Raw genomic sequence first — 12,242 nt, forward strand, 5'->3', positions numbered from 1 at the left:
ATATCCTATAATGAACTGTTCCAGTTAGTATATCAAATGCAGAATTAAGTATTGTCCAGCCATCATTTTATCAGTTCTAACAACTTCACTTTGCATTCTACCTTTAAAATCCTTAAACCAACCTTTATTTACAATAAAATTTTAATTCTATCTATTACCACATAATCTCTACCTAGTATTCTAAGTCTCAAAGATTTGGCTTGAACAGCCACTGAATTCATTAGGTTTGATCTCAAATTCCCACAAATTTAGAAATATCGCCATCTCAGCCACAAATTTCACACTAAGAGTATACAGAAACCATCACTAAAGCACAACTTGTCTTAAAACAAAAATAATAGACTATAAACTTATAACTGCTTTTTTATTAAGCTTTATTTTAAAATAGTTTTAGGTTTACAGAAAAGTTGAAAAAATAGTACAGGGAGTTCCCACATATCCCCCATCCAATTTCTACGATTGATGTTAACAATCTTACAATACCATATACATCTGTCACAACTAAGAAACCAACATTGGCACATTACTATTAACTAAATTTCACACTTTATTCAGATTTCACTAGTTTGACATTAATGTCCTTTTTCTGCTTGAGGTTCCCAGACAGGGTATCACATTTAGTCATCATGTATCATCTCCTCTGGTGTGACAGTTTCACAGACTTTTCTTGTTTTTCAAGATCATGACAATATTAAATACTGATATATAATTTGTAGATTGTCCATCAACTTGATTTTGTCTGATATTTTTTCTCATGGTTTGACTAGGGTTAGGGCTTTGGAGAAGAATAACACAAAGGAGGTGAAATGTTTTCATTACATCTTATCAAGGTACACATTATCAATATGACTTCTTGCTCACGTTACTATTGATCACTTCGTCCAGGCAGTGTTTGCTATATTTCTCCACTGTACAGTTATACTTTCCCCTTCTTTCCTTACCCACCCTTTGAAAGCAAGTCACTAAGTACAGCCAATACTCATCTTGGTGTTGGGGGAGAGTGGGGGGATCAAACTCTACCTCCTGGAGAAAAATCACTTTTTAAGATAAATGCAAAACTTTCTCAACTCCTATAAAATATATATTAACTGCCTCAAAGCATTCAATAATCCAACTGAGTGTTTCTTTAATATGAGTCACTCTGATAGACACTTCAAATGAGAGGTGACGCAGTCCCTTCACAAGAATTTTATAATATAATAAAGATACCACATGAAAAATCCAAGTACTATAGTATGTCAAAAAGGGAAATCAAATTCAGTTAGAGTAATGAAAAATTTCACATAACAAGTGATGTTCAAGCAAAGCATTCAAAGCTGAGTAGTATTCTGACACATGAAGATTTATGCAAATTCAACATTCATTTATGATTACAAACTGAACAAAGTGGGAAGTAGGTATAGAAGGAACATACTTCAACATAGTAAAGGTCATACATGACAGGCCCACAGCTAATATCATATTCAATGGTAAAAAGGTAAAAGCTCTTCCTCTAAGATCAGGAACAAGAAAGGATGCTCTTACCACGTTTATTCAACACAGTACTGGAAGTGTTAGCCAAAGCAATTAGGTAACAAAAAGAAATAAAAGGCATCCAAACTGTAAAGGAAAAAGTAAAACTGTCACTATTTGCATATGACACGATATTACATATAGAAAACCAAGTGACTCCACCAAAAACTGTTAGAATGAATGAATTTCAGTAAAGTAGCAGGATACAAAACCACTATATGAACTCTAATGCACTTCTATTCATTAATAATAAACTATCAGAAAGAAATTAAGAAAACAATTCCATTTACAATTGGAATAAAAAAATACTTAGAAACAAATTTTAATGAGGAAGGTGAAAAACTTGTATACTGAAAACTATAAAACAATGATGAAAGAAATTGAAGATTAATATTTTTCCATTATATAAATAGTGGACAAATATTCTGTGCTCATCACCTGGAAGAATATTGTTTAAATGTCCATACTATACAAAGCAATCTACAGATTCAAAACAACCTCTGTCAAATTCCAATGGCATTTTTCACAGAAATAAAGCAAACAATACTAAAATTTGTATGAAACGACAAAAGACCCCAAACAGCCAAAGCAATCTTGAGACAGAAGAATGTAGGGGCACCAAGGTGGCTCAGTCACTTAAGTGTCCAACTCAGGTCATTATCTCAGTTTGTGGATCAGGCTCTGGGCTGACAGTGAGGAGCCTGCTTAGGATTCTCTCTCTCTCTCCCTCTCCCCCTGCCCCTCCCATACTCACTCTCAAAATAAATAAATAAACTTTAAAAAAAAGAGAGAGAAAGAAAAACAAAGCTGGAGCTATCGTGCTTCCTGGTTGATAACTATATTATGAAGCGATAGTAATTATGTTTTTAGAGTTTATTTGAGAGAGACAGAAAGAGAGATAGCAAACTAGGGAAGGGCAGAGAGAGAGAGAAAGAGAATCCCAAGCCCCAACGTGGGGCTCAATCTCATGAACTTGAGATCATGACTTGAGCTGAAATCAAAAATCGGATGCAGGGGCGCCTGGGTGGCTCGGTCGGTTAAGCGTCCGACTTTGGCTCAGGTCATGATCTCGCGGTCCGTGAGTTCGAGCCCCGCGTCGGGCTCTGTGCCGACAGCTCAGAGCCTGGAGCCTGTTTCAGATTCTGTGTCTCCCTCTCTCTCTGCCCCTCCCCTGTTCATGCTCTGTCTCTCTCTGTCTCAAAAATAATAAATAAACGTTAAAAAAAATTTAAAAAAAAAATCGGATGCCTAACCGACTGAGCCACCCAGGTGCCCCACAAAGTTATGATATTGTATGATACTTAAAACAGTTTGATACTGGCATAAAAACAGACACATTGATCAATGGTACAGAATAGTGAGCCCAGAAATAAACCCATGCATATATGGTCAATTAATTTACAACAAAGGAGCCAAGAATATACAATGGGGAGAGGACAGACTCTTCAAGAAATGGTGCTGGGAAAACTGGACAGCCACATGCAAAAGAATGACACTGGACTACTATCTTACACCATACACAAAAAATGAACTCAAACTACATCAAACTAAAAAGCTTCTTCACAGCAAAGGAAATTTTCAACAAAATGAAAGTCAAACTACTCAACAGGAGAAAAATATTTGTAAATCATGTTCTAATAATGGGTCAATATCCAAAATACATAAAGAACTCATACAACTCAACAGCAAAACACTAAACAACCCAATTTAAAAAATGGGCAGAGTATGTGAATAGACATTTTTCCAATGAAGACATCTAGATGGCCAACAGACACATGAAAAGATACTCAACATCACTAATCATCAGAGAAATGCTAATCAAAATCGCAATGAGATATCATCTCATGCCAGTCAGAATGTCTAGTATCAAATAAATAAGAAATAACAAGTGTTGGCAAGGATGTGGAGAAAAGAAAACCCTTGTGCACTGTTAATGAGAATGTAAATTGGTCTATCCGCTGTAGAAAACAGTATGGAGGTTGGTCAAAAAACTAAAAATTGAATTACCATATGATATGGCAGTTCTACTTCTGGGTATTTATCTGAAGAAAACAAAAACACTAATTCAAAAAGATGTAAGTACCCCCATGTTCATTACAGCATTATTTTCAGCCAAGATATGGAAACAACTTAAGTATTCATCAATGAATGAATGGATAAAGATGTCGATGTACATACACAATGGAATACTACTCATCCATGAAAACAAATGACATCTTGCCATTTGCGACATAATGGATGGACCCTGAAGACATCACGTTAAGCGAAATGAGTCAGAAAAAGACAAATACTATATGATCTCACTTATATATGGAATATAAAAACAAAAACAAAAAACACCAAGTTAATTGATACAGAAAACAGATTGGTGCTTGCCAGAGGCAGTGGGTTGAAGGGGTAGCTAAAATGGGGCAAAAGACACAAAATACTAGTTATAAAATAAGTAAGTCAAGAGAATGTAATGTACAGCATGGTGAGTACAGTCAATAATACTTTTACATATTTTAAAGTTGCTACATATTTTTTTCTTTTAATATTTTGAAGTAATCTCTATACCAACATGGGGCTTGAACTTAAAACCCTGAGATCAAGAGTCCCACATTTCACCAAATGAGCCAGCCAGGCTCCCCTAAGACAGTAAATCTTAAAAATCTTCAGCACAAGAAAAAACTTAATTCACTATGTATGGGGGATAGGGGTTAATTAGACTTAATGTGGTGATCATTTAGCAACATACACAAATATCCAATCATTATGTTGTATACCTGAAGCTAATGTTAATTATACCTCAATTTTAAAGAAAGGAAGAAAAAGATGGGAAATAGATGGGAAAAAATTTAAGATGGAGAAAAGAACCTAAAATATGGGAGCAGAGACTCTTCACTCTGTCTCAGGTGTTTCTACACCTTAGCCCAATGGAAATATATATTTAAAAATCTTCAGTGTGTCTTTATAACTTACCATAAATGGATGGTCATATGGGCTGGATTGTGTCACCCAAAATTCATATGTCAAAATCCTAACAGCCAATATCTCAGAATATTACAGGATTTGGAGATAGGATCTTTAAAGTGACAAGTAAGGTTAAATTCGGTCATTAGCACAGGCCCTAATCCAGTATGACTGGTGTCCTTTTCAAAGAGATTGGGATACAGACAGGTACAGAGGTTAAAGGATGTGAAGTTACTGGGAAAGGAGGGCCATCTACAGGCCACAGAAGGTCTAAAAACAAACCGGTGAGTGCCCTGATCTCAGAGTTTGTCTCCAGAATTGTGAGAAAATAAATTTCTGTTGCTTAAACCACCCAATCGGTGGCATTTTCTTAGGACAGCATTTGCAAAGTAACACAGATGGCTACAGGTTCTAAATGAAATCTAATTTAGCAAAACTCTCCACTGTGATTTGGTATTTAAGCCTTGTTACAGAATAGTACTTTTCGTTCATTAGTGAGATGGAGTAAAGTAAAATGAAGTGAAAAAAATGTAGGGTGAAAGGTGAGCCTCAGAAACTTTAGTTCTAATTAAAATTCATTTCCTATAAATTGAATGTTTGCTCTTACTAATTAAACTATTTCTCCCAGAATAGTATGTAAGGATTTCAGGAAGCTTCTGTAGATCCCTACTGTGGCACTTTATTCCCCAACTTAGTCTGGGGAATACATTTTGATACCGTTTTTCCTGGCAGCAATTGCCACAACATACCTTCCCAATGGTCCACTACTAAGTAAAACCTCCCTTTTGTTTCATATCAGAGGGGAAACAGAAAATAAATTTAATGGCATTTAATAAGCACTTGACTAGAACTAAATGTATTCCTAAATATTTTTAATTCCACTTTACAAGGGTTAGTTCTATTATTTCTATAATTGCACCCTCAACAAAAGGTACAGCAGGGAGGTAAGAGGCAGACATCTGCTTTTAAGAGTCAACGAAATCCAGCTGCGGCCAAACACGTACAGCAAACTGTGGGTGAGTCTGCAACACGGGAAATGTTCAGACACACTCGTTAAGTGGGTCTCCCATACTCTTCCGGCTAACGTCCTTTACTTTTTTTAGTCTTGTGTTTAGTCTTTTGGCTAGGTTTTCAGTAATGAGTGTAAATACTCTTAAGAGATTTAACAACCCCCCCCCCCCCGGCCCTGACCCCGCCAAAAAAAACCTCAAAACAAAATTAAAAAACCGCAAATCACTGACAACTACGCTTGAGGAACAGCAACGCCAGCGGAAAACGTAAGTCCCAGATCATTAATGGACCAAAAAAATCAGTTAGTTCCATGTATATTTACCTAAAGGTTTAAAAGCAGAGGACTATATAACCTGGCGTTTCGGTAACAATGGCAACTTCTAAGTAACTGTCCTTTATGGAAACGGAAAACAAAAACTTTTCACCTCCCGGGTCAGGAAGACAAACCCAGCGTCAGGATTTCCTCATCTCGCGACAACTTTCTGACTCTCCCTGTAGGCGCGTGCGTCAGAATCGAGGGCCCGGGGAGCCGCCCAGCCCAGAGGGTGGAGCAAACCGTGTAAGGAGGGAGGGGCCATCAGGAAGGGGTGGAACGGAGGAGGGGCTGGAAAGGGCAGAGCGGAGGGAAAACTCGTGTGGGCCCCGCCCCTCGCGGCACTTCCCCGGAATAGCGTCAGCCGCTCTATAAGAAAGCGTGCGCTGAAGTGCTCGGCCTTTTACATCCGGGAAGCGCCAGGCTTAGGTTACGAGGTTGAGGTACGTTGTATTTTGTGCACTAAGGTGATAATTGAGGCAGAAGTTTTTGGCCTAGTTAAGATGCAGGAGTTTCAGGGATCTTGTAGTGGCCGGTCTACGACAGCTTTGGAAACCTCTAGGTTCGAAAACCTGAGGTATTCTTTTGATCACGCGGCGGCCACGTGCCACCCTGGCGCTGAGTCAAAAGTCGAGCGCGCACGGGTCACGGACCCTCCGACAAAGGATCGGTGCACCTGATGACCGGCAAAGGTCGCGAATTCCGCTGTCGGTGTCAAGTGGCCATCTTGAAGCTACTCCGCCACTGTTAAATAAATAGTAACACCGAATCCTGATACCCGCCACATTTAGATCCAGAAAGTGAGTAATCTCTGTAGTTGTGCTTGCTTGGGAGTTCTGGGATTGTGAATCTCCATGTATCTTTGGGACCTGTCAGCTGTGGCAGTCTCCCTTCCTAGCCATGGAAGAGCATATTCTTGTTTATTGGCAAAGCTGTCACCATTTAATTGGTATCAGATTCTGACTTGCACAAGTAACATTAATCACTTGAAAACCTGAAGGGTGCCGGGTTATTGGGCACATATCTAACTATTGCTTAAATGTTTTTAGGAAGCTGAACTAATCGTTCCAATGGATGACAGGAAACATGACAAGGTATGTTCCTTTTTATTCATATTTCGTCGTTAGTCCGGAATCCTTAGTGCTAAGTAATGGGAAGGCCAGAATAGGCCCAATTTGCTGCTACTTTGTAATTTGAAAGAGTAAATAGCCAACTAAGTAGAAAGTAACTGAAGTTGTTAAGATTTCAGCACTGTGACTTAGGACACGGAGTTTACAAAACTGGTTTTCTTCTCTTGCAGATAATCAAGAAATTCAAAATGTATGGGTGAAGTCCTGTTTATTTAGAATCTTGTGGTGCACTGCCAAACGTGATTTTTTTTAATCGCAACATGTTGCATATTGAGTGGTGAATAATCTGTAAGATATCAAGTTGGTGGTCTCCGTATAGGCCAGAATATTACTTTGGCGTAAGTATGACATTTAGTAGAGAATAAGTGAGTGCTTGCTTGCTATAATTAAATAAAATGCTTGATTTCATCTGGAAAAAGTCGTGTTCTAAGTCACTACAGTATTTGGGTGGGAACTACACGTGAAGCCACCTTACCCCTAAGGGACAACAGTCATTTTTATACCGTACAAAAGATTAAGGCTACTATACAAGGTGAGCAGCTAAGCACTTTATTCACACAGATGTGCACTGAACACTTGTGTCTTTTAAAGGTCACACTTAACATTTAACAAGAAAAAAAAATTAGCTATTATCAAGGCATATTTTATGAGCCAAGTAGTTTCCCGATCCAGTCTATTAAAATTTCAGTATAAATGTTGCTTGCATCAGCACTATACTTTAGTTATAAAGGTGGCCTGTGCGAAGTTTCATTTTCTCTCCTGTATTGCACATTTTCTCAGCCCTTGTGCAAGTGTGCACTGTCTGTACCACTATCATCACTAGTTGTAAATGCTTGAAAAGTTCTGCCTTTATCAAAACCTTGAGCTTTGGGGCGCCTGGGTGGCGCAGTCGGTTGAGCGTCCGACTTCAGCCAGGTCGCGATCTCGCGGTCTGTGAGTTCGAGCCCCGCGTCAGGCTCTGGGCTGATGGCTCGGAGCCTGGAGCCTGTTTCCGATTCTGTGTCTCCCTCTCTCTCTGCCCCTCCCCCGTTCATGCTCTGTCTCTCTCTGTCCCAAAAATACATAAAAAACGTTGGAAAAAAAAAAATTTAAAAAAAAAACAATTAAAAAAAAAAAAAAACCTTGAGCTTTTACAAAAGGTTTAACGTTATTCTGCCTGACATAGCATTGCAGTTCTGCAAAATCGTAAACTATAAAGCACCTTTACGTTAGCACCAGTTTTTTACAAAGCTGAGGATTTACAAAAAGGATACAAGTAGATGCAGTAGGGAAAGGGGTGAAGTCCCCTCCATGTTAATACAGCCATTGAAAAGGATTACTTAACATGATCTAATCCTAAAGTTCACACTGATTTTCTTCACCTGTTTTTATGCATCTATTTCTTGGATGGATCTACAAAAACTTTAAAACACTGAAGGGCCCTTGATATTAGCAATCATTGTGATTAAGTAGCCTGAGAGGCAAGCCTTTTTTGTTTGGCCTAAGATTTTGCATTGCTAATCAAGAATGTCCTGAAAGGGTGCATAGTAAAGCACCCTTAATTGTCCCTTAATTGTGTTGAGAAATAGTCAGAGGGAAAATTTGCCTTTACTCAGCAGTGGAGGCTGAAAATGACCTGGTCAGCACTGGGGCTCCTGAAGTTTGGATCCTACTGTCTCACCTTGGCCTCTGGGCCTGTTTGAAAGCTAGGGATACTATAAAACATTACCAGCCTTTTAAAAACGGTCATTGAAGGCCATAGCCACTTACAGCAGTGCCTAGCATATAGCTGGTGCGTTAATTAAAGCGGTTGAAACAGTTAAATTATTTTAGAGCTTTTTCTCACTAAGCAGAGAAAGCATTTTTAACAGTATTTTTATTAGCTGGGACTATCAGGATAGTGGAAGTCTACAGATTTTAGTCATTACAAGAAAGTTGCAATAGATGGCACTCTTAAATCATGGTCCAGCAAACCACATGATGGCAAGGAAAAGTTTTATCAAGTTGTAAATTTGAAGTAGCTGAAAGTAATTGCTAGAGGATGTTAACAAATAAGGTGGATAAATTAGGTTGTACATCCAACAACTTGAAGGCATTCATCAGGAATTCTTCCAAATTTTTCTGGGTAGTAGAATGTGTTGCCATAATGCATAGTACAAAGGCTTCATTCAGGAATGTATGATCACTGATCCTAGTCTAGGTTTATAATGGAATTCCTTCACTTTTTTGGCCCTTGATTTCCTCAGTTGTTAAAGGCTACAGAGATTCAATGTGTGAAGATGTCTTAGCCTTTTGAAGAAAATCTGAGCTTAATTAAACAATGCCACTCCTTGACTCTAGTGTAAACAGTATTGATTGAGTTATAAGCTCTAAATCCAAATGAATGTAAAAACAGCCTTACTGCACTATTGATACACAGTAATCTCTGGAGAATGCTAATAAAGACTCCAGAGTAGTTTTGGGGTGGGCCACAATGCTAGTTAAGGGTAATTAGTAGTACTACACTGAGGTATCTAACAGAATATTCACATCACAAATTCTCAAGCAGCAATGGTGCACATGATTTAATCACAACACAAAAGAAGGAACATAGCTCTCATCTCCGTTGGCTGGCATCTCTGGCTGAGTGCTAATGTGGATGTTGAACATTTTCCAGTATTTTCTCTTGAAGCTTCCATGTGAAGAATTACAATTTGGTGACACTTTTTATCCAAGGTACAAAGGCTGAGACTTTGGTATAGACACCAGGTGAATCCTTGACTCCACAGCCATACCCCCAGGAGGTCACCCCGTACACGACCCAACTCTCTCCTGACCGAACACACATGAGTGGTCCTCCGCTGTCTCCCTGGCAGCTGTCAACACGTTTGTGTTCATGTAGATTTCCAGCGCAAAGCATCCTTCCTGTAAACCGACCCTTGTAACGTTCTTCACAAAACCTCTTGGGAAGTAAGGGGATGGCTGCTTGTTGTAGAGTTCTTGAATAGGCTCGTCCTAGTCAGACCAAATAATCTGAGTTAGATGCCAGCCAAAGATCTTACACAAAAGCACTACATTTAACAGTCCAATGAACATTTAATTGAAAATAAAACCCTATTGTGGCATAGTGTAGTTTGAGTGAGTGGTAACTATAAATGGTATAGAAGGACCTGAGTGGCAAGAACTCCAAATATGGCATCTGATAAAAGATTGAGAAGCTAAACATTCCTGTATACTAACCATTTGATGTTGGTGTACTCCCTGGCAAGACATTAACTGTTCAGTGGCTAATATGTATAATTGATGATGTCCTCTACAATAGTCCTTTCTTGGATCTAAATTCCACCTTTTTTTCTTGCATCCTATTTACTCAATTGAAATAATTCATAATAGAACATTCTGTAAAACTGACATTGTCATTTCTGTTAACTTGTATCTAAAGGTGAATGAACCTTCCCTCCTGCAGTAATTGAGAATGGATACACTTAAGTATTCTCAGACACTTGATTTGCCTCATGGTTCCACATAGTGTACGGAAAAGGCATTTACTCTGATCTGATTTTACTGTTTCATTCAGCAAATGTTTTCTTTGTGGTTTATCTAAGGAGTGGTCAGTATGTGCTTCTTCAGTATTCTATATCTGCAACAGCTATTCTACCTTTTTTCAGCTATGAAATAATACAAATATAAAGCCCAGATTTAATGCAGTGTGTGATGAACACAAATACTCTGTAAATAAAACACTGAAATTATCACCTGTAGACATACTTACTTGATGCTCTTTTCAAGAGTATAATTAGCAGTATTGATCATATTTAGTGGAGAGGGGTCAACCTGTCCTTTCTCCTTATTTAGTAGCCATTTGGGAATCAAGTACCCAATCCAGGTGAGCCCCACATCTGTTGTTTCAAGGACCATTCTGAACAAGCACTAGCTGATACACACTGATAAAATTCTATAGCAAAATGATACGGGAAGTTGTCATTCAGCCGGCCAGGCCCAAGTGTTGAAGTAGGATCTTAAAATCATTTATTTCTTCTGTCTCCTTACTAGTGTGGGCAACTCAAAGTAAGGAAGGTTTCTCTACCAGCCCTTAAGGTGATTGAGTTCTGTCAATTTGTACTAAACTGAATGATAACCAATAGTACCCTTGGGATACAAATCCAAATTGCATGCATGCATCACAGGCTTGGCAGAATTTCCAAACTACTAAGCCTGAACCCATGTAAGATTTTACTACCCATTGTACACCCAAAAGTACTGATAATCCCAGACACAAGAAAGGTGCCCAGATGTCATTTGTATTATCTACATTACCCGTGTCTCCCCATCCTGTTATGTAACAATTGGAGGCGGTTTTCTGTGGCCTCTCTCTCCGGAGTGGCAAACAGGCCGGCAAAACATGGCTGCTAAATCTGACACACTGCTCTTCTGGTCCTTCTAATCTAACCAGGGCGATGTCGTAGTCACTGCTGTCAGGTCGATACTCCCGATGAATCACAATCTGCTGAACTCCAATTTCTTCTTCAAACTCTTCTGGCACCAGAGTATGATAATCCCCAACCCGAACAGCATAGCTCCTTGTACTGTTACCGTACCTGGGAGGCAGAGAGCTAGTAAGAGGCTAGAGATTGTTAAACTGGCAGCAAGGAAGGTTAACATACTGTAGGCCTTTCCTCCTATTCCTTATCCCTTTCTGTAAGTTTACTTTTTGCATTTCTCTGATCCCAGTGCTCTCAGTCCTGTACTCCAAACCCACTTCGTTCATATCACTGTTTAATCCAGGTTCCTGGCCTGGTTTTCTGAGAAGGAGCAAATATGCAGCATGAGTGGAAAATAACAGCTAACCATTAACCTGTTATCTCCCTACCATGAAAAAGGATCAAAACAGGAACAGATAGAATAGGGCAAAATTACTGTCTTGTTATTTGCTGTCTTCATTTTTCTATCATTTCCATGATAGTAGCTCATCACAAAGCTCTCTGAGGGCAGAAACCATGGCTGGTCTAACTTTGTATCCGTCAAAGCACTTAACACATACCTACTTTACTCCCCTTTCCTGTAAACAATGCAAACCAAAACTGTATTTTCAGGGCAACATACATTTATTATATTCTCACATCTCTTAAATCCTTCTCCAGATGTCACCTCAGTGAGATGACTGCAGCCCACCTTTTGCCCTCCTATACCCCAGCACTCCCAATATCCTTAATCACTTTTTTAACACCACTTTCTAACAGATTAATTTATTATGTCTCTTGTCCCCTGTCTCCCCTGCTTAAACAAGAAGTAACTAAGGACACAGGGATCTTTATGTTCACTGATGACTCTAAAACACCTATAATAGTGATGCCCATTAAGTGAGA

General features: G+C 38.9%; 1 protein-coding gene, 2 long non-coding RNA genes and 1 other non-coding gene across 6 annotated transcripts in view; 1 reads left to right on the forward strand and 3 right to left on the reverse strand.

The window, feature by feature from the left end:
* Positions 1-12,242, reverse strand: part of LOC144616145 (uncharacterized) — a 251,109-nt gene that overhangs the window by 95,659 nt on the left and 143,208 nt on the right. The gene's annotated exons all lie outside the window — the stretch shown is intronic.
* Positions 358-6,055, reverse strand: LOC144616146 (uncharacterized). The gene is made up of 2 exons (XR_013555174.2): positions 5,798-6,055; positions 358-1,599 (listed from the first exon to the last, which is right to left on the reverse strand). It is a non-coding gene; the product is annotated as an uncharacterized LOC144616146 (long non-coding RNA).
* On the forward strand, positions 6,639-6,769 carry LOC132693485 (small nucleolar RNA SNORA24). Its single transcript, XR_009616852.1, has one exon. It is a non-coding gene; the product is annotated as a small nucleolar RNA SNORA24 (small nucleolar RNA).
* The window catches only part of PRSS12 (serine protease 12), a 75,828-nt gene continuing 71,037 nt past the window's right edge, over positions 7,452-12,242 (reverse strand). For 2 of the 3 annotated variants that reach the window (XM_081795566.1, XM_060654302.3), the window contains 3 exons: positions 11,194-11,474; positions 8,040-9,891; positions 7,452-7,777 (listed from right to left, as the gene is read on the reverse strand). In XM_081795566.1, coding sequence (XP_081651692.1) covers positions 9,584-9,891; positions 11,194-11,474 — 589 coding nt within the window. In that variant the 3' untranslated portion in view covers positions 7,452-7,777; positions 8,040-9,583. Of the gene's footprint in view, positions 7,778-8,039; positions 9,892-11,193; positions 11,475-12,242 lie in introns of those variants that run through there. The other variant, XM_060654304.3, reaches the window with a different exon arrangement.

This window comes from Panthera onca, chromosome B1 (assembly GCF_046562875.1).
Source record: "Panthera onca isolate mPanOnc1 chromosome B1, mPanOnc1 haplotype 2, whole genome shotgun sequence".
In the NCBI taxonomy this organism is placed as follows: Eukaryota; Metazoa; Chordata; class Mammalia; order Carnivora; family Felidae; genus Panthera; species Panthera onca.